Source organism: Schistocerca gregaria, chromosome 1 (genome assembly GCF_023897955.1).
Source record: "Schistocerca gregaria isolate iqSchGreg1 chromosome 1, iqSchGreg1.2, whole genome shotgun sequence".
Taxonomy (NCBI): domain Eukaryota; kingdom Metazoa; phylum Arthropoda; class Insecta; order Orthoptera; family Acrididae; genus Schistocerca; species Schistocerca gregaria.
In genome coordinates this window covers 710,117,030-710,144,147 of record NC_064920.1, presented here as the reverse complement: position 1 = coordinate 710,144,147, position 27,118 = coordinate 710,117,030, and the positions used below count along the sequence as shown (strand labels likewise).

At 39.3% G+C, this 27,118-nt stretch overlaps 1 protein-coding gene across 2 annotated transcripts in view; it reads right to left on the bottom strand.

Annotated features, from left to right (window-relative positions):
- Positions 1-12,555, bottom strand: part of LOC126365813 (inverted formin-2-like) — a 192,801-nt gene extending 180,246 nt beyond the window's left edge. For both annotated transcript variants that reach the window (XM_050008416.1, XM_050008407.1), the window contains exons 1-7: positions 12,453-12,555; positions 7,168-7,283; positions 6,766-6,925; positions 6,429-6,592; positions 6,210-6,289; positions 5,454-6,049; positions 4,914-5,227 (exon numbers count right to left, since the gene is read on the bottom strand). In XM_050008416.1, coding sequence (XP_049864373.1) covers positions 4,914-5,227; positions 5,454-6,049; positions 6,210-6,289; positions 6,429-6,592; positions 6,766-6,925; positions 7,168-7,283; positions 12,453-12,540 — 1,518 coding nt within the window. In that variant the 5' untranslated portion in view covers positions 12,541-12,555. The remainder of the gene's footprint in view (positions 1-4,913; positions 5,228-5,453; positions 6,050-6,209; positions 6,290-6,428; positions 6,593-6,765; positions 6,926-7,167; positions 7,284-12,452) is intronic.
- Between the last annotated feature and the right edge of the window lie 14,563 nt (positions 12,556-27,118).

Genomic DNA, 27,118 nt, shown 5'->3' with positions numbered 1-27,118 from the left:
ATCAGCATCCCTAGAGATGTTGGTCGATCACAATACACTTGCGACTTCAGGTAAGCCCAAAGCCAATAATAGCACGGACTGAGGTCTGGGGACCTAGAAGGCCAAGCATGATGAAAGTGGTGGCTGAACACACGATCATCACCAAAAGACGCGTGCAAGAGATCTTTCACGCATCTAGCAATACGGGGTGTTTTTTTTTTTTTTTTTGTTGGTTCTAATAAAACCCCATGTCAATCCAAGCATGTGTGGCAATTTTTACCTCTCTATCTACATTATTCCGTGGTTTAATAAGTTTTCAAATTTATACTGACATTTTTATCACCTGGTATAACATGTTCAATGCTGTGAAACTGATTGTTTTTCATGTTTCTACGACACTTATTTACCTCTGTGGTATAAAACAATAGACATAGTTCAAACAAAGAGGATTTCGTCTTTCATTTATGCCTTAAAAATTAAATTGTTATGTTTTCGTAATTTAAGCTACTTTTTATTAACAGTCTTTCATAAAACATCGATAATTAAGAATTTATATTTGAAATGGATACAGGTATTTCGCATCCAGAATGTAATTGGAAACCAGAAGACATGCATAATTCATAAAAATAGAGACTTCTATAATTATGAGATGTAGCTATCTCAAACTGACCGAGGAAAAAATTGATATCAGGGAGATTTGGGCCGATGCACGAAGAACGCCATTCCCGCTACCGACTGCGCTACACGTTCAATGTGGCTTTGTTAATAACTGCATTGTTTACAACTCTGGCAAAACTTCAAAGTTGATTATCTCTGTAAATTAAAGAAAAAACAAGAAGAACAGCCTATTTCTCGGCACTTTTAAACTATGTTCCACCCGTGTGTTTCACTACAAAATAGAAAGCTGCCTTAACCATTTTCATGCTGCACATGAACAGTGTGACAATCAATTCTTATGATGAAGGGATTACAGAACTTTCAGATCAGACAAGTTCTGAATATGTGTCAACAATATGGCTGTTAAATACCAAGGATAGTTCCACAATTGCTGTAAAGATTTGGACAATAAATTTTCAGTTACTCCATGGATTTGCCAAATTAAATTTGTAATGTTTTTAAGGTTGTCCCTAATAGCATACCTGAAGATTTTTCACTTTCCTCTAAGAAAATGTCGTACCTAATAACTAATCAATTGGCATTATATTTGAGGAACATATATAAGCAAAAGGATATTTATCGTATTACATATTGAGTTTTGATGACACTACCAATGTTAAAGCTAAAAAAGAATTACAAACTATCACTATGTGTTTGTCATAGAATAAGTATTGCATAACAATGGTTTTCTTTCCATTTTGTTGACACCTTTTCTTCTCTAGTGAGGGTTTCCATAAAGTGACTACGAAAGCCAGTTAGTTGTTTGATAGTGACATATTCATTAAACCTGAATTATTTGTGCTCAACATTTTTCTGATTCGTGTGGACTCCAGCACTGTTAATGACATTAATAGTTTAAAGGTGAAGCTGTTGCTTTATATGCACCCAGCTATAAATTCCAAATAATTAAATGTGACTCAGTAGCTGATGTATTTACTTATAATGTTACTTAAAAGTAAGTAACATTATAATTTCACTGATTGCTGTTGTCCCATAAGACATTATGTCTGTTTTTGCAAAGTATTTATTTATCTTTTATAGTTCACTACTTTTGATTGGTTTGCATTAATGGTGTGCATGAGAGTTGTGTACAATACTGGGAAAGAAAGGATGTGATGAATTTCTTTGAAAATTTCCCTAAAAGAAATAGATGAACATTGATTCTATCATTTAATTATAAAAAAATTATTTATAAAGTCATTTACATATATGGACAAGTCATGTTTGCAAAACACGTCAAAATAGTAGATTAAGCAGCACTGCCAAGAAAGAGCTACTGAGCCATGACATCAAATCTGTCTTGTCCTAGGTATGAAGGAACATGTCGGTTACATACTTATGAGATTAATTCACATATCATATTTCGCAATGATTCATTACAAATTTCCACTTCATAGCACTAAATTTTCAGTACTGAGCTTCAGTTCGGCGTAATTTGAAATTTTTACTGCAAATATCCCTTAAAATCTGTTTAGCTGCAGTATATTGTTGATGTGGTAAAAACTTTTTTCTGCCGCTACCTCCGTTTCCAGTTAGTTTGTTTGTTTCCATCTGCTCTTGATTTTGCTGTTGTTCTGCAATCCTTTTCTCTTCATTTTCCTGTTGCAAAATTTGCATTTTCAGTATATAGTACTGTTAGTCAGATACAAATTTAAATGGGTAAGCATTGTTTTACTTCTTACTTAAAACAATAAATTAAATCTGTTGAACAAAATTAACTGTGTCAGTAAAACTGACTGATATCTGAGAATATCAGAGCAAAACGACATTATTATGCAGTTGGCTTTTGGAATGGCACATTCAATATTCCATGTCTACTTCCTAATACCTTAAATGATCAACAATTGCACCATTCCAGCATTATTCCAGCTTCTGATGGCTACAAATATCACTATTTTACAGACTGAAAATGTAACGGAAATGGCAAATGATAATATAAAGGAAAGTGTCAAAATTAACCTCAGAAACTCACCAGTCGAACTCTCTGAATTATGGTAAAAAACTCAGCAAACAAATGGAAACATTCTTCTGGCTTGAATTTCTTAGGATCTTCACAGAAATGTTTGGCTAAAGCATGAGTACAAGCCTTCACCTTATTCATAGCCTGCTGAAGTTCATTACTGCATTTCAAGGCAGCCTTAAAGAAATCTGTGGAAAGGAGAGCAAAACAGATTTTAACAATAGCAAGCACAAATTCTAAAGTGAGAATAATTTGTAGATCTATTTTATATCATGATTGGAGACTATGGGATAAAGAAGTATTTATTTATGCAACAAGGTTATTTAATTTAACAGTGCCGGAAGTTGTGTTCATTACCTTTGAACTGCACCCTGATTCCACTTGTATCTTCCTTCAGCTGTGATGTAACAAGTTTGATGTCGCTGATAACTTTCATCACTTCTTCCTGGAGCAGCTCCACTGATATCCTGAGACATTGTAAACCATCTTTAATTCAGACATTCTGTTTGGAAGTGATTATTTTGTTATTTATTTTATAAACACAATCTTTTTGTTAATATGTCATTATGTAGTGACGAGCACTCTTGATGCAAGTTCTGTACAAGACCAGTATATGTTGAAATATCAAATAGTGTCTACCCTTGGTTCACCTATTTCGCATTTCAGTCATTATATGTTCATTATGCAGTGGTACCAGCTGCTGTCGTGGAGATAAGAGTGTCTGAAGTGGTCATCTTCACATTATGTGGGTCACTAGAGCATCTCACTATTTCATATCAATGTAATTTTAAAAAATTAAAAAAGGGCCATGAAAATTGTTCTTTGATTTTCTAGAGTTTCTACAGATATTTTTGAATATTAATGTTAATGAGTATTTCCAAATGGTGTGTATTATTCATAAGTAGAAACAAATGGAAACAGCATCACGACTATACTGATAGCACACAGCCATTCCTAAATATGCATTTTTCGTCAACCATTTGTCTACAACATGTACCTGTACATCCAGTATGTGTATCCCAGTAGCAACTACAGCCCTTATGAAATACAAGAAATGTATTTGCAGTTCTGAATGTGGAAAACTATCAGCTGTGGAGTGGAATGACAACAATGAAAATTTGTGCTGCACCTGAACTTGAATCCAGATTTCCTGCTTATTGCGAGTGGTTGCTTTGCTATTTGGCTATCTGACCCAAACTTGCATATGTTGTCAACAATGTGTACTTGTACACCCAATATGTACAGGGTGATTATAATTAAAGTTAGACTTTCAGGGTGTTGTAGAAATAACACCACTTGTGAGCATGACATCAAAATGCAACGGAATAGACTCAGAGAAGAGGTCAAAAATTCAATGGATATTGTGGTAAAGGTATGGAGAAGATGAACAAGGCTTCAAGTATATTGTATATTAGAAGACTCTAGTGTCAATATGATAAAAAAATAAACACACACAGGTCAGAAAATAAGGCATAGGCACACTTAATTAACTAATGCTCTTATTTGTACTAGAATCAAGAGCCCCAAACATTGCCAGTTTTCATGTTATGACTGTAACAGACTCTTACCTTGCCATTTCTTTCATGTTACTCATGTCTTCTGTAAATTGTAATATTTCCTTATTGTTAGCTTCTGCAACTTCTACCACATAGTGCAAGAATGTCAGCCTTGGTTTGTTTGCTTTTATTTCTAGGAGCTTTGGTAGTGTACTGAGTGTAAAGCCTGCTGCATTGCTGGCATAGCTTCCCTGGAACAAACACAGAGCACCTTACTTTTTTTCCATTTTTCAACTTATCAATTTACTTCTCACAAAAGCTTCATGTTAGGAATACTTACAGCATTTATGTAATTTCCAAGTTGAAGTACTAGTGCCAGAAATTCTTTCAAACGTTTATTAGCCTTCAGCTTATTGCATGCATCTGCAACAGCCTGTAGTTGTTCTTGCAGTTCAGATACTCGTGAAGGAAACTCTTCTTTCTGCAAATTATTTGATGCACAGAAATTAGTCAGGATTTATTATTTTATTTTTTTTGGCAATATTGTGTTGATAATGGAAACATGACTTTCTACTTACAAGCAACATTGCCCTAATCCTGAGGGCAAAGGAAGGTACTTCTGATAGCTGAAGATAAAATTTCTCTGCCTCTCCTAAACGATCCAGATCTCCAGAATAGGATCTGACTGAAGTCAGCTGTAACACATAAGATAAACCTTTTAGTTAATGTATAATTTTAGACTCCCTGGAATAGTATTTATTGTATTTTAATTGTGTTAATTACTATGATCTAAAATTAAAACTGTCATACATTAGGCCTACCTCTTTTTCTGTGGGAAGTAGTGGCAAGAGAGCTTTCAGTTTCTCAGGACCTATATCACCTCCTTTAAGGTTCTTTATAACTTCTATGACTGCTTTTCTTCCCAATTTGAACTGTTTTAGATAAATGTTTACTGCCAAATCTCTCTTGGTTTCCAATAAAGTGATCTTGGGAGTTATTGATGATGGAAGTGTTACTGGAGAAGACTTTCGATGTTTCACAGTAGCAGTTTTCTGACAGAATAGTTCTTCCATTTGCTTGAAATCAACTCTAAGACTCTTTGCTTCGCTCTGCATTTCAGTCCATACTGATTCACCTGCAAAGAATTAGACTTCTGTTAGAACTGTTTGCCAGCAGTAAACAATCAAAAAGCTGTGTTTACCTACAGAATATGAATAAAATCACCATACATATTGAGTCAGTATGGTTATTACTACATGTTATATAGATCATATCTAAAATTTGTCTATATATCCTGCATTTATTACACCTGTAACAAACTGAATACTACCATAAAGTGAGTAAATCATCATTTTTCTTACCTATCATAGAGACTGGAATCTTTGTCCAGCTTAGGGTTTTCATCTTCCGCTTGGGCAGTGGTAGTGTGTTAGACTTGTCTTTTACTGGTGTCCACAAACTTACAGAATCTGGTAAATGTGCTGGAAGTGAATGTCTCCTATGTAACATCGGTGTTTCAAAGCTGTCACTATTGGGAATTGGAGGAGGTGGAGGCACATGATTATTTTGTTGAGAACTGTAACCTGTAAGTGATGAAGGTGACAGCACCCCTGAAGCTGACGGAATAGCTGATGACACCACTGTAATAAGTGGCAGTGGCAGACAAGGTGGAGGAGGAGGAAGAGGAGGCGGTGCTGGGAATGACAGTTTTGCTTCTGATGGTGACAACTGATGCTGTTTCTCATTATCACAAAGTTGCTTTACTTCTATGGTATATTCCACCTCGGTCTGCGTAGACGCTGTGCTTGTATTAAGAATACCATAAGAACGTGTTTTGTTAATACTGTCAGCTCTTCCTCCATGATATTTTTGAGTGTGTGCTGGCTTCTTGTGGATAGAAAATCCAGGTTTTACAGCTTCAGATGAAAGTGAGTCAAGTGCTTCCCACACACTGTCCCTGAAATCATATAAATTTCTTCTTTATCTTAATTGAAAGGTCTAGTAATATAATACATGCACATATCAGAGAGTTGCAGTTATAGCATGCATAGTTATACTTATCATATGGTAATCATTATGCCAATATTTCCATTGTAATTTAAGCTCTGATAACTTACACATTTGGATTTGTTGGATCTAGCTTTGCAAGGTTTTGTAGCATGGAGTAGAACCTGACAGCATGTGGTGTATCTGCTATCTGTTAAAGACACAAAAAAAAAATTCTTTACTGTTCTCTTTGTAGCACAATACACATGGGTACTTCTGCTAATAGAAGTTACACACACTAACTACTAGTATTTCTGTTTATCAGTAGCAAAAAGGACAATAATGTGTACCTTTTCGAATATTGTTTCAAACAACTGATGATGAGTTAGTTGTTTTGTTGATTCTAGTTCCATCTCATCTCTGTGTTGGTAATCAATGAATGCCGAAACTTGCATCTGTAGCTCCTTATTATCAGTTGCACTTAGTGAACTCAGGATTGGTCCAAGCCCACAACCTAGGAATACGCAACATATTGTATGTGTTTCAGATGTAACATTTTTCAGTATTGAGATAACAAACAGGGTAATAATACTATGAATTTTTATTGGTAATTCTTTACAGCTCTTTTAAATCTCACATTCACTGTACAGCAAAGGCAGCTAGAAATGCGAATAAATAATTACTCACCAAGGAATTCATTCCTGATCTGCACACGCTTGTGGACATTGTGACAGCCCAGTGTTAGGCAGTTGATGAAAGAAAGCAGCCTTGTCTGATATTCGACATTTTTTGTGTTGCGAAGTTCACTCATTATTATGTCAAACCCATGCTTCTGATCACAAGTAACCTGTGCACAGAAGAAAAAATATTTGTTTTGATCATGAATCATAACTTGTCATATGCAGTTAGAAGACATGGTGCCTTGATAATTTGTTCTTTGCAGGGAACTCATAAAATAATGGAATGGCAGTTACTTTAAACCTATGTACTTCTTAGCGACATCATGTTGACCAACTGACTGACTCAAGGCTGGTTTGCTTTCTAACCTCATGATTACTGAATGTCTAAATGGAAGAACAAAATATTTACCTTGAAGTGCCGTACAGCATGAAGAGCCATTTCATATCCTTTCGAAGAATATGCGCACACAGCACAGAGAAGTTCAATAACTTGCATTTTAACCATGATGTTCTGAGATTCTAGCACTGTAACAGAGGAAGGAAGTCATATTGAAGTCATTTTTCAGATCAAACAGTACAATTGTTTGTGATAATCACTGGACAATTAGTATAATTGCACTCAAGCAATTGCAATAAGTGTGGTAAACTACATGGGTGTAGCAAGATATGTTTTGCATAAAGGGGTTTGTTGTTAAGAGGTGTTTTGACAAAAACTGAATTGGTTATGATAATATAATGGTGTGAACTGAGCAGAATATTGATATCTGCTTTCTACAATATATCCACCTTTAGTATTACTACTCAGATAAAAATAGTGTATACATATGCTTGGCCAGCAGCTACTGCATCCAACCCAGTTCTGATAAAAAAAAATTCAAACATAATTAGGAAAAATCAAACATTCATGTGCCATAGACAGTGCTATGTATCACCTAATAAATGAATAAAGAGAATCCACTATTTAAGAAACAGAAAAGAAGTAAATTGGGAAATTGAAAGGCAGTGTTATTGATCTGCTTTTGCAAAAGTATGTGAATGATGGCAAAAAGTAGAACTGCAAGTTTTATATCTAAATTTAAAATATTACACCTGTCCCAGCATGGTTTCAAGGAAGGGAAGTCAATAATAAAGGTTTCAACAGATTTCTTTAGTCGAACATACTCTGAGTTCAGTAACAGCCAAAAGAAGACTTAGAGGATTTTCATGGACCTATTGACTGTTTGAATCATTCCAAAGTAATGGAGGAACTGTATCAGTATGGGATTTGTGGGAAACGCTATGACATCATTAATCATGCATTATGAATAGGAAACAGTGCACAGAAATTAGACGTAGTAGGGGGGCTATATCACACTCTGCATCAGGATTTTTGACATTCGCATAAATTTTGTTTTTCTTGGAATAATTTTTATGCTGATTTCAGATTTGGTATTAATGTTTTTCTGTATGGTACAGTTTTTTCCACAATTCAAGTAAACTCATTATTTATTGAAACCTATGTTCCACAGAGAGAATTGCAAGCAAGGGTAATTTTATTCTAATAAGATGAGACAGCTGAACCACAGTTGCCACACACATCTGGTTGTTAAGTAGGTTGCTTGGTTGGTTTGGGGAAGGAGACCGGACAGCGTAGTCATCGGTCTCATCGGATGAGGGAAGGACGGGGAAGGAAGTCGGCCATGCCCTTTGAAAGGAACCATCCTGGTATTTGCCTAGAGCGATTTAGGGAAATCATGGAAAACCTAAATCAGGATGTCCGGATGCGGGATTGAACCATCGTCCTCCCAAATGCATATAGAAAATAATGTCATACGGTTGAATGGGCTGATGCAAGTTTTTGTATTGGACATCAGGTCAGCGACTTGCGTATTCCCAACCTGCCGCTCTTCTCCATTATCCAACCAGGGTAAGGCGACCTACAGTGTGATGTGGAATCCAAACCACATCTTTCCTGTGACTCACACAGGTGAACAATGGGTTAAAAAAAAGACTGAAAACCCGATAGTCTGACTGGGATTTGGTCCTGCAACCTCTTGGTTTCCAGGCATACACTTTACTACTAACCCACCAGGCCCAACATATATGTAAATAGCTCTGAAGAATGACATATGTAGCCATATATTTTGACTGCATTGACTTAGAAGCTTAAATTATTTACACCTCAAGGTACTGTAGATAGTAGTATTTGACATAAATTTCAACTTGAGAACCCCTAACTGTTCTTTACAGATGCCTGTATCTTTTGATTGCATTGACTTAGAAGCCTAAGTTTTTTCCCACCAAGGGACAGTGGACCTTGGTACCTTGTTGCTGGAAAAAAAGGAGTCTTAACTGATGGACACACAGATGTGCAACAAATTGAAAAAAAAATTGTGTGATATAATTACAGATTAACAATTTTTACATTTTTTTCTTTACTTGTACTGTAGACCTTGTTTCGTGTTGAAATTTGTGACTCTAGGTCAACAGGAAGTTGATGAATGAGTTTGGAAGTATGGAAATATGTAACATAAATGGCTGTATCTTGTGATTGCACTGAATTAGTGGCTTAAACTTCCCAGCTGCCAAGTGATCACGCTCCTTAGTATGTGAAATAAATTTCAGCTTGATACCTCTACCCGCTCCTGCAAAAAAGGGTTCTTAACAGGCGGACAGCAATGTGATCCTGTAAGGGTTCCATGTTTAATGACTGAGACGCAGCACCCCAAAATAAGCTTGTGTCTTCTTTAGAGAAGTGTTGGCCAACTTTCTGAACAATGACAAGGCTGCAATTTATAAAACCATATTATTATAATACCGGTGATTTTCATGAAATAAGTATGCAACATGTGTGAAGCTTTATATTCTTCATTCTAATATTGGAAAATCGAGGACTGAGAGAGAGCCAAGGAAAGAAGTTTTGCCCCATGTCAGAAACAACAAATTGCAGTGAAACGAAATTAAATTGCCATTTATGTGTTGTGCTGTTGTAATAATTATCGGCATTTTTAAGTAAACATATACGATTGTCTACTCTAATGCAGCTGTAGTGATTCTATACAAGATTACAAAATAAATAATTTATTTTCAACCCGATTGAAAAATGCTCTCTTAACTGATTTGTCCAGAAAAATGAGAATGAGACCTGAATTCATTTACAGACATAAAACATAAATGCAAGAATTTTGAAGTACAGTGTAACCAGTTACAGATCTGTGTTACAAAATGTCAGCCACTGTATGACATAAGGTTCCTCCTTAGGCAAATACTATTACTCTTCTATACATGTCATTTCTTAGACTGTGTGAAGCAGAAATTTACTATAGATGTCAAACGTCACAACAGTTATCTGTGCACCTGAGACAAAGGACAAGCTTGCAAAGGAAGCAGTCCCAAATACTGGAAAAGCAGATAAGTATCTAAAACAAAAGAACATCCTTCCCCTCGTGCACAATAAAGCAAAAGCTGTAGATGATAATGTTCTCTGGATATAGTTCTATGGACTTGTGTTCCAACGAATGGTCTACTCAGGTCCTAAACGGGAAAATGTACAAGCTAGTTACTTAAAAAGAATATTTGACATTCAGAAAAAAGTAGTGAGGTGTATAACAACACTACCCAGATAGTCCTGTAGGCGAGCTTTTGTACACCATAACATCATAAGAGTTCACTCAGCTTGTGTGTATCTCAGAAGATTATGGCTGATAAACACCTCCTTTACATAAAATAATTAAATCCCAAACTGACATTGGGTGCTCCAGATGAAGGATGCAAAAGATTTTTTAACAATTTACTGAACTCAACTGAGGAAGAAAAGGAATTAGTTCCTGTGTAATTCATTGAAATGTAAAAAGAAGTGTATATACAGTATGTATGAGTTATAAAAATTTAACAAAATATTGATGGCATAGGTAATAACCTTCCATGTGACTGTAATTCTGTTTTCTTTATTGTATATACAATGTATTCAAGTGTGACTTAATGTAATGTGCTAAATGCAGATGCTACGTCTGTCTTTGCCCGCCTACAAAACTGTATGGTGCGCCCAATAATATTGCCTCAAAATAGCATTAGCAAGGGCAAAGAGTAATTAAACAAATGAAAGTTACAATATCACACCAATAAAGGATTTCAAAAGGTACTCTACTTGCAAGTACCCACCTACTCTTTGACGAGATAATTGCGAGATATGCGCACATGACTGACACAGTAAACTGTAACAGAAATGCTGATATGATATAAGCTACTACGCAGCTTAAGATTCCAAGCAATCCCCGTCGGGACGAATCTACGAAGTTACTTAAGAGCTTCTTGTATACCAATGTGACAATAAACATTGACTGACTGAAGTTTGCATATCGGCAGCGTAGACTTAGCGTACAAGAAGTAATTTTTTCCGCGCTATAATTCGGGTGATGGTGTCTCATGCTGAAAGTAGCTCGACAAAACTTCAACGAAGTTCCCACTGCTTGCGTTAGTAGCGGTTTCACATCAGCGCAGTATAAAAGCATTATTATATCTTTTCGACTACGAAAATGTGCAGCGTATCAACAATGCTAGTGCTGCCTTGCCAATGCGTCAAATGATGAACTTTTTTCCCACCTCACGAAGTACGCAACAGTTACAAAAGATAGCAAAAACGTGATGACCTACATGTGAGAAGACTTAAACTACTACACTGCATGTTTTTGCAACCACTAGGACGTATGATGCAAATCCGCAGACTCACAAAAACTGGGAGTTCACACAAAGAGAATTCTCTCAAATCATACAAATTACCTTATGAAAACGTGCTTGGTACGTGCATTTAAGACGTCTCGTAATAGTGTGCAGCTGTTTGATAGCCCATTTTATAGTAGGGCTATAAAAGAAATGTATGAACTTACGGATTTTATGTGTTTGTAATACGGAATATGAACCTCAGTCAGGGTCTAGCTCATTCTCAGCTGTGTACAGTGCTTAGTAATTTGTAAGAATTTAATAAGTTCGCAGCCTAAATAATTTTTACTGTACTAGTTACATCTATTTATCAACCGTTTTTAAATGAGTTGCCCTATTTTCTGTTTCATGAAAGGTGCAGTGGCTGTATCATAAACGTGAGGTACTGAGGGAGTTAGCGGAGGAAACACGAATTTCTGACGAGTTCGCAGATCAATTTATTTGTGGGTATTGCGTGTTGATACTTATTAATTCTCTCTCTTCACTAATTTTATTCTCGTGTTGATCATTTTCGGTAACTAAGACGTTACCAACTCTATCCCAGAGAAAAGTAACTAGAGCCGGACGTGGTTTTAACACAGTACCATACATTGTAATAGTAAGTGAATTTCCAACCGTTTATTTCTACACATCTAACCGGACACGTCGTGTGCTCACCTCACCTTATGACACACTTGTTGCCATGTATCTCCAGCAAACTGCTAGATTTATGCCTTCTCAAAAATGTATAGTACGCGTTTTGTCACACAACCCACATGACTCTATCACGCCTCCTAGGATCTTCCGAAGAGTTCGTGTGCTTTGTTAAGCAAACGATGGATTCTTTGAAAAGTTCTGCAGTTCAAAACCTAGCAGCAAACCACGCGTAACCCAGTGCGAGGGGTTCCCTGAACGCACACATCCAAAAAGACATCTTTTCTGGGTATTTCGTTACACAGACACTTAACTAATGCCGCGACAGTTACGACAAACAAAGACAGAATGGTGGGTATTTACCTTGCGGGCTGCACCCATCCCTGGCCAACCTCCTGAGCCGTCCTACGCCGAGCGCCAAACGGCAGAGCATCGCGGGCTGCCGGTCCATCGTCTTCTGCTTGTTGCGGAGCTCCTGTCTTGCGCGGGCGGCTGACAAACACAGACTGGCAGCCGGAGCGGCGGCTGGCAGGGAGTCCTGCAACCCCCTCCCCCACCCCCGACTCGTCGCGGCGTACCGTTATCTCACTCCGAGTAATTAGCAACCCCTACCCCACTACATTCCATTTCACTTGCCGTGAAAGGCGAGTAGTTGTTCACCTTTGACTAAACTTTTATTACGCACTCTTACTGTGTAAATATAGTACGCCAGTAGCGAAATTAGGTAATTTTTTGTTCCCTGTATCCGCTAACTGATTTCTCGCTTCCATTATTACTGTCTTATTACTGTCCGAGGATATCTACGCAGTTTATACTAGTGAAAAAAACGTCGCGATCTGCTCACATTTTGTTGACTAAGAGATATACTCTTATGAAATCAGTAATGGTAAATCCATCTACAGACGGCGGCGTGGACTCTTACGCGAATTTTACGTGGTTCTAACGAGAGAACCTTCTCTTTCTTTTCTTTTGTAACAGTACTGTGCTAAGTTCCTGGGTGTTTACCTTCATAGCAAATTAAACTGGTCAAACCACATCTTACATCTGAAAAAAAGACTTCAGTTTGCAGCTTTTGCTGTGCGCATAATTGCACCATCTACATATAAGGACGCCGTTACTTTAGATATTTCCATGCACTGTTGTCTTACGACATCATCTTCTGGGGTAACATGATCATGGAAAAAAGTAAAAAAATTATCAGTCAGTAGAGAGCTATAAAGCATCATAAGCGATTTGCAACCAAAACACTCGTGCAAGTTTTACACCGACATCTCAGTATCTCTTCTACTTGCATTTTCATTACTAAAAAATCACCCTATTTCAAAACCAATAAATTATAAATACAACACAAAATCAGGAGAGGACTCACATAGCAACCAATCAAACTTTAACTTTGTACATAAGGAGCGAACTATTCGAGCTTCAAAGTTTACAATGATGTACCTAGAAACAAAAAAGTCTTGCTCTTGAAACACCAAAATTCAAAAGCACATTGAAATATTGCCTGATACAGAGTTCCATATATTCAGTTAATGACCCTTTTTAGTGCAAATGGGTAAGTTTTCGCGTAGCTTTTTATAGTAGAGACGAGTAAACCATTTCATGCAAACATAAATGTCAACTATTTTTAATACAAATTACTCGCATTGTATGTATAGAAATTATTTCTGCTCGTGTATTGTAATTAACATTGGTTGCTACGATTTTTGTCAGGAAGCAACCACACTGTACGCTACGGTACTGGAAATATTGTGATAATACTGACTTGTTCCATATCCTAGCAACTCTGTGCTTCTGGGATCAATGGAACTCCTATTTGGAATAACCTTAATCAGAAAGTCTTAGGCCACCGGATATAACGAGCCATTCACCGTTCATATCGGCTGCTTTACTCGAGATATCAGATAATCGAGAGGAATTTCGCCTTATGCAGGATACCTTTATATTTTTGTTCTCACCTAGACTTGTTTCAGAACTTTTTTGTGCTATATCCAGAGGGTTTATTTGTTTATTTGTCTCTAAATAAATTTAGTAAAAATATTTACGTTAGTAAAATGAGCTATTATTGGTAAATATTTTACATTGGTTTGCATACAGTCCAGAATTGAGACATATGTCACTGAACTGAAGCACTGCATGTTATTTATTTACGATACGTCTCAAGGTTCTAGTTTTGCAGTGCATTTGGAAATAAAGTGGATGTGTGCATTTGTTTACATACCTCATATGAAGCTATTAGCTATTGGATGTTTGTTCTAGTAGCTGTAGGTCTACTACGCAGTCTACAGGTTGTCATGCGAAAATAGAAAACGCTATTTTATTTTTCTGTTTATTATGGAATTTCGACCGAGTATCACTACGTCTCGTGTTGCTTAGTGTGTTATTTTTAATTTTTGATGCATATCAAATATAAGAATGTAAGTTTTTGCTGCTAGCATAAGACAAGCTGTAGATTGCGTAGTACAGCTAGAGCTACTAGCATAAACATGAAATCTTTTATGTGAAGTATGCTGACAAGCACTGCAAAACTAGAACCTTTAGACATATCGCAAATAAACAGCATAGAGTGTTTCAACTCAGTGATACATGTCTCAACTCTGTACTGTATGCAATCCAATGTAAACTATTTGACAATATTCACCCATTTCACGCATGTAAATAGTTTTACCAAACGTTTCTTTAAAGGTTAACATGTAACAACAATTTTGCAGAAGAAAACAAACCAAATAAACTCACTGAAGACAGCGAAAAACTACTGAAACATGTCTGGGTGAGACCAAGAATAGAAAAGTGTCTTGCAGAAGGCGGAATTACTCTCCAATTTTAATAGCAAGCTTGCAAACAACAACTGCAACATTAACAAGACGACTATTAGATGTCAGATATTTGTCTACCATTTGAAAATGATGGCTAATATTATTTTATGAACATCCATTTTTGTGAATGAATACAGGTTGACAAATGATATAGATCTAGCTTAATACTAACACGAAAAAGTACTTTTTAGTATTTTCCTTTGGCTCCGGTGTTTGCTGTTGGAATGGGTCTTTACTGCATGTCTGCGTCGCTATAACACGTTGTTGGAATTACTAATGTTCACAGATATTCAGTAGAAAGTTGCTGTCTGCTGCATAGTGGGTACGCCCTTACGTTTCGCCTTTAAAACCTTTTTAATTGCCTTCACTAAATCTATAGTGATGTTCTTTGGTAGTGACATCACTAATGTTTGGCAGAGTTGGTGTAGAATAGAATATTTATTCACCTTTAAACGTGTTTACATGCAAATGGTGTTGCATAAAGTTTATGGACATGTGCAGTTATCTTTACTTTAGTATGGCATTCGTATATGTATTCTTCCTAATTATGTTACAAGAAGGAAAGACCATTGTCGTACAGATTGACCTTGTTTGCAAATTTAATACACTTTGCCACAGTGAATCAGCATGTCACATTGATTACTTACATCAATATAATCTGTAAATAATAACAACAGTCATGAAGTTTATATTCCTAATTAATTATGGAAAAATTAATCAGCATATCACACTGGTTTCTTTATAGCTTATTACAGTATATAGTTTTGTATAATCCCATATCAAAACACTAAGTCATCCATCATACATTTTTCTCTTCACTGTATAGAAAGCTTTACATTTTACTCACTTTGTTGTTACGCTTTTAAACTTATTCAGCAACACTGAGCGGAAATTTTTGGACAGTTTGTTAAACTACGGGAGAACAAAAATTTACAGCTGTTGTGGACCTGTGCTAGTCTAGCATATGACAGGTGTGTTTCTCCATTCCATATGGCAGATGGTGATTGAAGAAGCGAAGTATGAATACAGTAGAAGATTTTCACTTACAACAGATAAATAACGTACGAGGATCGTACGTAATGCAACTGTGTGTATATCCCAGCTAAGACTGATCAACACGGAATCTGGGAGAATTTAAATTAAACACAATGTTTTTTTTATTGTTTATGTTTAATGCTTGTTTTTCTACTGTTGTCATCTGAGGAAAATGTGCATGGATTGGAAAATACCAAAAGATTTCATTTTTTTACTTCAGGTATCCATCAAAAAGACTCACGTTTTTACTGAAGGAAAAAGAAACTAAAGCGAAAACTTTCAGTGTTACACTCATTAAAATTTTCAAAGCTTTTATGCGGTTGTCGCTTGACTATGCTTAAGAAACTCGAACATCTTCAGATGTGACCTGCATGCGTGTCCGATCCGCACCGTGTCTCTCTACTCTCGTAAGGTAACATTAGATTTCGCATCTTCCGCTTTCCGATTAAAATTATTGGCGTATGTCCAGTATGCCCTAGCGTTCGCTTGGGGGTGCCCGGATTTAGGTCTTCGCAAACACAATCGTGTGGGTCAGTTACAGATAATTTATCCATTATCTTATTTCGACAGTTCCGTTTACTCTCGTTTATTCTTTCTTCCGCCATTGGCTTCGGATTGTCAATGTACACGGTTCCCAGGCAATCAGTATTTTGTAATACCCAAGCTGCTTCTAACAGTTTGCAACCGTCTTTGAACATTAGATATTGCTCTGTTAGTAATAGTCTCGTGCAAATTTCTACTACCTATGAAGAATGGAAAAGATGGCTAACAAATTAATGAAATGCTAAAAGAGTAGTGCAAATTTTGGCTTAATTATTTTAGGAGAAGCATGTAATAGGAATCTCATTACCATTTGTAACATGTAATTTTTTTGTCGTGGAAAAAAAAGAGCTGAAACAAGGATAAATTCCTTTTAAACTTCTTGCCACTTATGATTCAGTGTGGAAATAATTACTGTGTAACAGAAATCTCATGGTTCTCTGAAGTACCTGAGTAACTGAAGTAAAAATTAAATTATTTATTTGGTGGTAAGAGAGGTCACAATCAAAATAATTCAAGGCATTGAGAGAACACAATTTTTTCTGTCACGAATGATCAGCTTTACTTATGTCGTGTGTCATACTCTTTTATCGAGGTCTTTGCCTATGTAAACATAACCAAATATAATTCTGTGAAATCCTTCAGAGGCGCCAATCATTTACTTCGTTCATCCAGCTCAAAACTCAGCCTGTAATAGGACTCCAACATCTAATGCGAAATCTGAGCCAATAGCGCAGCCGAAGTTATGACTGAGAATCCGTTCTAAGCGGCGCAGACAGTGGTGTGATAAGAAAAAGAGCCCCTAGTGCTCACTTCGTTCATTCGCAAACCAAAATTTAAATGTAATGCTTCAAACATTGACTGCCGTAGAGCTGCCGTCGGCCACGGCAGAGGCCCACACCTACATCTTAAAATTGCGCTTGCTTACACAGCGGTTTGCTCATGTTCAAAACTGGAGTGTTTGTTTTTCTTGCTTTCGTTCTTTTTTTCTGATTTGTTTTTTGCGGCCCACGACGAATTCCTTTCCTGTGCCAACCTCTTCTTGTAAGAGTCCTGTGTCCTCAGTTATTTCCTGAATGTATTCCAATCTCTGTCTTCATTTACAGTTTTTCCCCTTTACAGCTCCCTCTAGAGCCATTTAAGTTATTCCTTGATGTCTTGTCAGATCCATATATTCCTTTCCTCCCCGATTCTCCGCAGAATCTCATCACTCCTTCCCTAATCAGTTCTCCTAATTTTCAACATTTGTCTGTAGAACCACATCTCAAATGCTTCGATTGTCTTCTGTTTTGGTTTTCCCACATTCCATGTTTCACTGCCTTATAATGCTGTGCTCCAAACGTACATTCTCAGAAATTTCTACCTCAAATTAAGGCCTGCGTTAGATACTAGTAAACTTCTCTTCGCCAGGAATGCTCTTTTTGCCAATGACAGTCTGCTTTTGATGTCCTCCTTGCTCCATTCGTCGTGGCTTATCTTGCTGCCTAGGTAACAGAATCCGTTAATTTCATCTCCTTCGTGACCATCAATTCTGATGTTAACTTTCTCGCTGTTCTCATTTGTGTTACTTCTCATTAACTTACTCTTTCTTCTATTTACTCTCAATCCATACTCTGTAGTCATTAGGCTGTTCATTCCGTTCAGCAGAGCGTGTAATTCTTTCACATTCACTGAGGATAGCTATGTCATTGATATTCTTTCACATTGAATTTTAAATCTACTCTTCAACCTTTATTTCCATTATTGCTTCTTCGTTGTATATAGGGCAAACAATAACAAAAATGACAAACAGCAAGAACGGATTGGTGACTGGAAATTGAGGAAAAAAGGTTCTATATGCTCTGAAATGGACGGTGTGAGTGCAACAACAAATCGTCCTAGAACACAGTACTGAGCTGCATCCCTTCTGCCTTATTTGACTAAGTCCTCCAAAGATCTCTTAAATCCTGGTTCTTATACTGGATCTCCTATCTCTTCTAATTCGACCCCTATGTCTTCTTCTATCACACCAAACTCGTAGAGACTTTCAGTATATTCTTTCTACCTATACGCTCCCTGCTCTGCATTTAACAGTGGAATTCCCATTTCACTCTTGATGTTACCACCCTTGCTTTTAATGTCACCGAAGATTGTTTTGACTTTCCTGTATGCTGAGTGTGCACTTCTGACAATCATTTCTTTTTCGATTTCTTCACATTCTTCATGCAGCCATTTCCCCTTGGATTCCTTGCACTTCCTATTTATTACATTCCTAAGCGATTTGTATTTCTTTATTCTGAATTTCCCTGACCTTTTTTGTACTTCCTTCTTTCGTCTATCAGCCGAAGTATTTCTTCTGTTGCCGATGGCTTCATCGCAGTTTTCTTCTTTGTACCTATGTCTTCCTTTCCAACTTCTATGATTATCCTTTTTAGAGATGCCCACTCCTCTTCAGCTGATTTGCGCACTGAGCCATTCATTATTGCAGTATCATAGCCTCAGAGAACTTCAAGCGTATCTCTTCATTCCTTAGTACTACCATATTCTTTTCTTTGCATATTGATTTGTCCTGACTAGTGTCTTAAACTTCAACCTACTCTTCATCACTACTAAGTTGTGACCTGAATACCTGCTCCTGGTACACCTTACAATCCCCGTATCTGATTCCTGATTCTCTGCCTGACCATGATATAATCAAACTGAAATCTTCCCGTACCTCCAGCCTTTTCCAAGTATACCACCTCATCTGGTTATTCTTGAACAGAGTATTTGCTACTACTTGCTGAAATTTATTGCAGATCTCAATTAGTCTTTCTCGCCTCTGATTCTTCTACGAAGCCCATATTACCTCATAATCTTTTTTTTCTTTCTCTTTCTCCTACAATCGCATTCCAGTTCCCCATGGCTATTAGATTTTCACCCCCCCCCCCTTTGCGTACTGAGATACGCGTTTAATATCCTATAGGTCTTCATTTTCTGCTTGCGACGTCAGTATGTATACCTGAACTATGGTTGTCGGTGTTGGTTTGCTGTCGATTCTGACGAGACAACGCTATCACTGAACTGATCACAGTAAAGCACTCTCTGTCCTATCTTCCTACCCATAACGAATCTTATTCCCTTTACACTATTTTGTGCTGCTCTTTACTTATCTGACCAGAAATCGTTGTCATCTTTCCATTTCACTTAACTGACCCCCATAATATCTAGATTAAGCCTTTTCAGATATTTTAGCCTCCCTACCACGTTCAGACTTCTGATATTCCCACCCCGACTCGTAGAACGTTATGCTTTTGTTGGTGATTCAGTCTTTTTCTCGTGGTCTCCTATTTCATGGCAGTCCCTTCCTGGAGATCCGAAGGGGGCCTGATCAGGAATCTTTTACCAATGGTGCCATCATTATGACACTTTTCAGTTACAGGCCCCATGTCCTGTGGATATACATTGTATGTCTTTAAAGCAGTGGTTTCCATTGCTTTCTGCAACCTCTTGTTGATCATGGCTGTGCAAAAGAGTGCACTGAACCTCTATCCTCTCCTCCTCCCTCTTTGACAAGGCCTTAGGCAGAATGAGGGTGACATCTTACGCCGGAAATCTTCAGCCACCATTGCTGATGATTTTTATTCAAAATTTAAGCGGTGTCGGCTTTGAACCCGGGACCGAAGGCGTTCTGGAGCTCGCAGTGAACACAGTGGGTGCCGTCATCTTGTATACCGTACTAGCGCCATGATCTGACGTCAGAAGAACGCCCTCTGCTGGCACGGATATGAACCAAGCCAGTTGGAGTCCAGGCATAGTGGAGAACAAATCTTTTTTGTAGGGAGAACATTGTGCTCATGTGGGAGTCATCTAGATGCTTGAAAAACAATAAAATGATAGCCAAGATCGCAAGAATTCTTTTCATTCCATGATTACCGGTTTTGGCGAAAGTGAAGTTACCATCATTGGGTCTAGAGATTTCAGAAAACACTATAAAAGTGGGCTTGGATTCCACTAATATAACATATATACATATAAATTTAGGTACATACCTCAGAGCACATACAGGCTACATCATCAAGGCAAACAGTGGTGATATTAATAGTTGCCTGGAACACTCAGAAAATTGTGTTGTGTAGCACACAGCTCGTGTCATAACAGGCTCTGCGTGTGTGGTAACATTATGTCATTAGGGCCTGTACATAATTCTAGAGATTACTGTATCACGTAAACATATACAAAACTTATGAAAACTGCAGACCTACACAATTGCACATCTGCCTGGTCCCATATAATACATATCGAAATGCAAATGCAAATTTCATGAGTACTGCAGAATTACAAAAATGTACCTGTGTCTGGTCTTATACCTAATGAGATACGATCATGCGTAGATATACACAGCACATAAGTCTGGTGATATATAAAATCTACCCAGAGTATTCATGGCTACTTCAGAATTCTCAATAAGATTATTAGTTATTGAATCTGCTGTTTCGGACACATGACAAAAGTTTGAATTTACATTTGGTTATCTGTGACTACATGTGAAGTATCACTAATCCCACATTTGACTTGACTACCGTTTATAGGTATCTGTCCAACAATTCGTCAGTACTACTGTGAGACTGAACTCCTTAGTATTGGGACAAGAACAAAGTACCGTTATCCAAGATGGCGGCTATGACATTATCTGATGACGTCATCCAAGATAGCGCCTTTAGGTGGGAAGTTTCAATTTAGGATGGAACATATTCAGTTGGGCTACCTCCACTAACCCAAGTCATCCAATCGCCACCTCTTTCTTCGGATTGGCAGGAAAAGGACTCAATCTGCACTGAGTTGCTGAAGAGAATAAAGAGTGTACTTTATTTTAAAAGGGCCCTTGGACTACCTCCACTAACCTAAGTCATCCGACCGCGACCTCTTCCTAGGAAATAAAGGGAAGAGCCACGGGTTCCGGAGTCCAACTGACCTACTACACAGTACCACCGCTAGAAGGGACTGTCATCCATTCCATGACATAATCCAAGATGGTGGGGGAAAATGGTGGGAAACAGTACTGCCACCAGAGGGCACTGCCGTCTGTTCAGATGTAATCCAAGATGGCAGGGGGAAATGGGGCAGACTGTGTCTCCACCAATAGATCTAGAGTCCAACTGTCCTAGTACACAGTACCGCCACCAGAGGGCGCTGTCGTCCATTTTGTGACATAACCCAAGATGGCTGCCTGGAGGGGAATATTACTCAGACTCAGCTGAGTTACTGGAGGAGTTCGGAAATAGTGTGCTTTATTTATTTTGCAACAATTTATTTAGGAAAGGATTTTGAGGTGTAATATATTTATCACATTGTTACAAAAAACACACTCTGACACACTTGGGGTCACGCCACACAGCCTACAGACCTGTAAACTACTTTTCAATTACCGAAATAAATGCACTATTGACACGGAAACAACTCCTAATTTACCAGAGTAAGTTCAGCACACAAAACACCAACATGCAAAATCCTTCTAAATAATACGGTACACTGATGTGCAGACACAGTATCAACTTGTAAACTGTCCAATAACAAATAGCACAGCCTACACACCGGCTCACAAAATAATGCAACAGACATGCAATCAATGTGCGCAAGCACCGCCTGCCACCACGTTGTCCACAGAACCACACAGGCGGCTACTGGCAGCCCTGACGAAGTGACATGGCCGTCAGCTGTGAAGCCATGCACAGGTACCCATTTCACCCCCTCAAGCATGAGACAGGGGCATCCCTTTCATACTTGACACTTGAGAAATTCGTCTCAAAATGCGTGATCACCTAGGCACTGTTGCTGATGCGCCCGAACTGGAGACCTATTTGCAGAGTGCAGACATTCCAAGGGCACACAAACGTAGAGGACACCGCTGGTCGCAAGCCAGCTTGAGCCATTGTGATCACTCCATTGCTGCCTACAGCGACCGGGTGAAAGTTGGGCCTACAGCTACACATCTGGATATGTACTAATGCCACATTGGTGTATGAGTGACAGTATCCCTGCGAGAGACAGATGGTATGCTTCAACTTGTCTTTGAACACTTTCTTTCCCAGAACCTTCTGTACATGCATTTCCTTCATCTTGTTTCAATCAGTTTGTGTACGCTCCTAAGTCCGAGCGCAAAGGCGGTCTTGTGAATGAATAGAGCATTGTGACTGTATGTTGTACAGATCACCATATTGTATCGACAATTAAACACTACAGTGTGCCGTACATATAGTCAAATACAGAAAGCCTCTTACTGAATTATTTTGCTATCCCACTGTGGACTGGAGATTGCATATTAGAGTCTGAAACATATCTCCAACCCAGCATTATATCACTGCGTACCGTGTCGATGTAGTAAACATACAATTCGTATTCTGCACCATTCAAAATAAGTCCTTTTACATGATTCATACATATACCGCTAAGACAGATAGCACTGGATATACTTCTCACAGCACAAGGTATTTTCCTGCAGCCGACGATCACAAGTCATCCACCCCCAATGCGTGACCAGAGCACCCTCAGTGGACCAAAGTCACTCTCAGAACTCTTCTACAAATTTTGGCTCGTTTCCCCCTTGGCAGAAACGCTTTACTGTTTCTGGTCCGGACCTGCATGCTTGCTTTTCTACACCAATCTCTAGAGTCTGGGATTACAAGAACACATCTATTTCTTCATGGTTTGCAATAATATTATATCATTTTCGCGGTACTTCTCAATATCAAGCACACTACAGTATCCTACCGATCGCTCGTGCAATATAATTTGGAAGATACAGACTTCACATTATTTCTTTACATACCCGAAACTTTACCGAGGTGGAGCGTGCTGTAGACCACTGAATAACTAGAAACTTATCCCGTCTGCGAAGACCTTTCGTGAGAACTCGAAAAAAATAGAGGAAACTGATTTTTCGGACATGAATACCAATGTCTGTGATGTAACAGATTCCAAATCATCCCTATAATTTACAAAGTCAGCTAATGTGATTCTTATCTCTAGAGAGCCAGCAAACGTGTCTTCCACCTGCTAGATGCATACACCACAATCGAAGTTCGCTCAAATAAATAAAGGCGTGAAATGTGTATAAAGAGTCAACCGAACAATTAACATCGGAGGGAATAACAGTCCAGCGCAAACACATTTCCATTTTCAATCTTCTCAATTTTCCACACGATCATGAAAGCTATCCAACACATCCTAAGTATTAGTTTGCTATTCAGTCGTCTAGAGGACAACAAGGTTAAGTCATATACACTCCTGGAAATTGAAATAAGAACACCGTGAATTCATTGTCCCAGGAAGGGGAAACTTTATTGACACATTCCTGGGTTCAGATACATCACATGATCACACTGACAGAACCACAGGCACATAGACACAGGCAACAGAGCATGCACAATGTCGGCACTAGTACAGTGTATATCCACCTTTCGCAGCAATGCAGGCTGCTATTCTCCCATGGAGACGATCGTAGAGATGCTGGATGTAGTCCTGTGGAACGGCTTGCCATGCCATTTCCACCTGGCGCCTCAGTTGGACCAGCGCTCATGCTGGACGTGCAGACCGCGTGAGACGACGCTTCATCCAGTCCCAAACATGTTCAATGGGGGACAGATCCGGAAATCTTGCTGGCCAGGGTAGTTGACTTACACCTTCTAGAGCACGTTGGGTGGCACGGGGTACATGCGGACGTGCATTGTCCTGTTGGAACAGCAAGTTCCCTTGCCGGTCTAGGAATGGTAGAACGATGGGTTCGATGACGGTTTGGATGTACCGTGCACTATTCAGTGTCCCGTCGACGATCACCAGAGGTGTACGGCCAGTGTAGGAGATCGTTCCCCACACCATGATGCCGGGTGTTGGCCCTGTGTGCCTCGGTCGTATGCAGTCCTGATTGTGGCGCTCACCTGCACGGCGCCAAACACGCATACGACCATCATTGGCACCAATGCAGAAGCGACTCTTATCGCTGAAGACGACATGTCTCCATTCGTCCCTCCATTCACGCCTGTCGCGACACCACTGGAGGCGGGCTGCACGATGTTGGAGCGTGAGCGGAAGACGGCTAACGGTGTGCGGGACCGTAGCCCAGCTTCATGGAGACGGTTGCGAATGGTCCTCGCCGATACCCCAGGAGCAACAGTGTCCCTAATTTGGTGGGAAGTGGCGGTGCGGTCCCCTACAGCACTGCGTAGGATCCTACGGTCTTGGCGTGCATCCGTGCGTCGCTGCGGTCCGGTCCCAGGTCGACGGGCACGTGCACCTTCCGCCGACCACTGGCGACAACATAGATGTACTGTGGAGACCTCACGCCCCACGTATTGAGCAATTCGGCGGTACGTCCACCCGGCCTCCCGCATACCCACTATACGCCCTCGCTCAAAGTCCGTCAACTGCACATACGGTTCACGTCCACGCTGTCGCGGCATGCTACCAGTGTTAAAGACTGCGTTGGAGCTCCGTATGCCACGGCAAACTGGCTGACACTGACGGCGGCGGTGCACAAACGCTGCGCAGCTAGCGCCATTCGACGTCCAACACCGCGGTTCCTGGTGTGTCCGCTGTGCCGTGCGTGTGATCATTGCTTGTACAGCCCTCTCGCAGTGTCCGGAGCAAGTATGGTGGGTCTGACACACCGGTGTCAATGTGTTCTTTTTTCCATTTCCAGGAGTGTACATTCCTACAGTTCAACAGCCCTCTCCATTCGGGCAGGCACTGCCTTTAACGAGAAACGTGAATCATTCCCATCACCTCAGCGGCATGCCAAGCACACATAGGCAGAATCTTCCTAGAAAACAAGTCACATATGCGTTTTATCATTGTACTTACAGTTAAATGTTACAATCACGGTCGCAATTGAACGACGCTAGACAATGGGCGTAGTAGCGTAAATACACTCTGCTGACGGCTGTGGCTCTGGAAATAGAAATATCTGTACTTTTCTTATGGCTTGACATACTCTTCCCTCTGCTATCACAATATTCCACAGTCATCGCCTTTGGACATGGCGGAACACAAACACGTACTTTATAAGCCTGATGCTCAAGGTGAACCTATCACACATCCCCTGCTACTACTAAGTATCATACTTGGCCAATAAATGATTCCAGACAATACAAAATAATACCGAGAGAAAATCAGCGATGGGAGGACATGTATCATAAGTTTTTCTTGTGGGTGTTACCACTGTGTCTTAGAAAGGGGTGTAACCGGCCAGATGTTAAAATACCCGATTGCAACAACTACTGCATGTTACCATCACAAGCGGTCTTGGTTCTACAGGTGCACACAAGTATCCGTGTTAAAAGCTATACTGCCTTTATAAATCGATGTATGGCATTACCTCCAAATGCATTGGTTTTTCCCTGACAAATACCGAGACAGTGATCGTAGGAGTGTGTATTATCAGATGAGCAGTCCTGTTTCATGTAGCCCACGATGCAACCTCATGATAAAATAGCTGAATTTTGAAAATAATTCGGCTAAGGAACTTGGTATGTAACCGCTATTTGCAACTCCCTCACGCCGCTAGAAATTTCTCCCGTATGTGTAACTTATTTTGTCTCGTTACCATGTCAGAGGTTCTGCGAAATATCCACTGAGTTATAGGCGATGACTGATTCAGAAGGATCACAAAACAGTAGTAGATGGTGCGCTGATTGAGGTCGTAAGAAATGTACACTAGCTTTTCCGATCTCTAGTGTTACGCTATCCGCTAGAAATGATGTCTATGATTTGGAATCAAGTCCTTCCATTCAACCACATACCTGCGTTGGATCATGGCCACAAGTGGCACTCTCATATCTCAAAATGGGTCATCTTTGTCGAACCTATCTGCTATAGTAAAATTCCAACGTGGTTTTAGTCAGTCCCTAAGAATCCTACAACTGCTCCCACTTCCGCAACTTTGGACATGTGATCGTTCCAATTTAAGCCAGAACTGAGCAGAAGTCGAAGAAACACATGTCCAGCACCTTCTGCAACCTGTATAGAAGCAGAACAACCTGAGTTAGTGCAACAGGAGCGTGTTTTGAATATTCGTTGGAAATGCAAGCATTGTGGTGTGCCTCCAAACTAGATGCATATACTACAGTCTGAGGCAGATCCACGTCCATTCCCATCTATCAGCCCAGCAGGCTATCATCGTTACTCTCCACCATCCAAGAAAGAAAAAGTACAAACTATAAAATCTCCATTAATTTTGTCTGATATAGAACTCACCTAGGCGCCGTTGCTGGCGTGATGACGTATAGCTGCAGTGTGGGTTCGGTGCAAAGAGAGAGTTGTTGTGATGCTTCCAAGAATAGCATTCCTCCTAGCAATCCTAACGGGACACACCGTTTTTAGACTGAAGTCAGCTGATAGGTATACCTGCTTAAAGGAAGTGCCTCTAACTAAGGGCTCACCTCCAGAGGATGTAATGATTCCAAGTAGAGAAGGAATTAGCATATTTCATCAATATATAAGAGGTATTAGAGATAAAGTTAGTAAACTGCTAATAGATGTTAACTCTGAGATTATTGGTATATCAGAGCACCACTTAAATAATTTGATAATTTAGAGGCTTCCTTTACCAGGCTACAGTTTAGCTGGCTGTTTCTCGAGGAGTTCCTTGAGGGGTGGAGGAGTGGCTCTGTACGTAAAAAACAG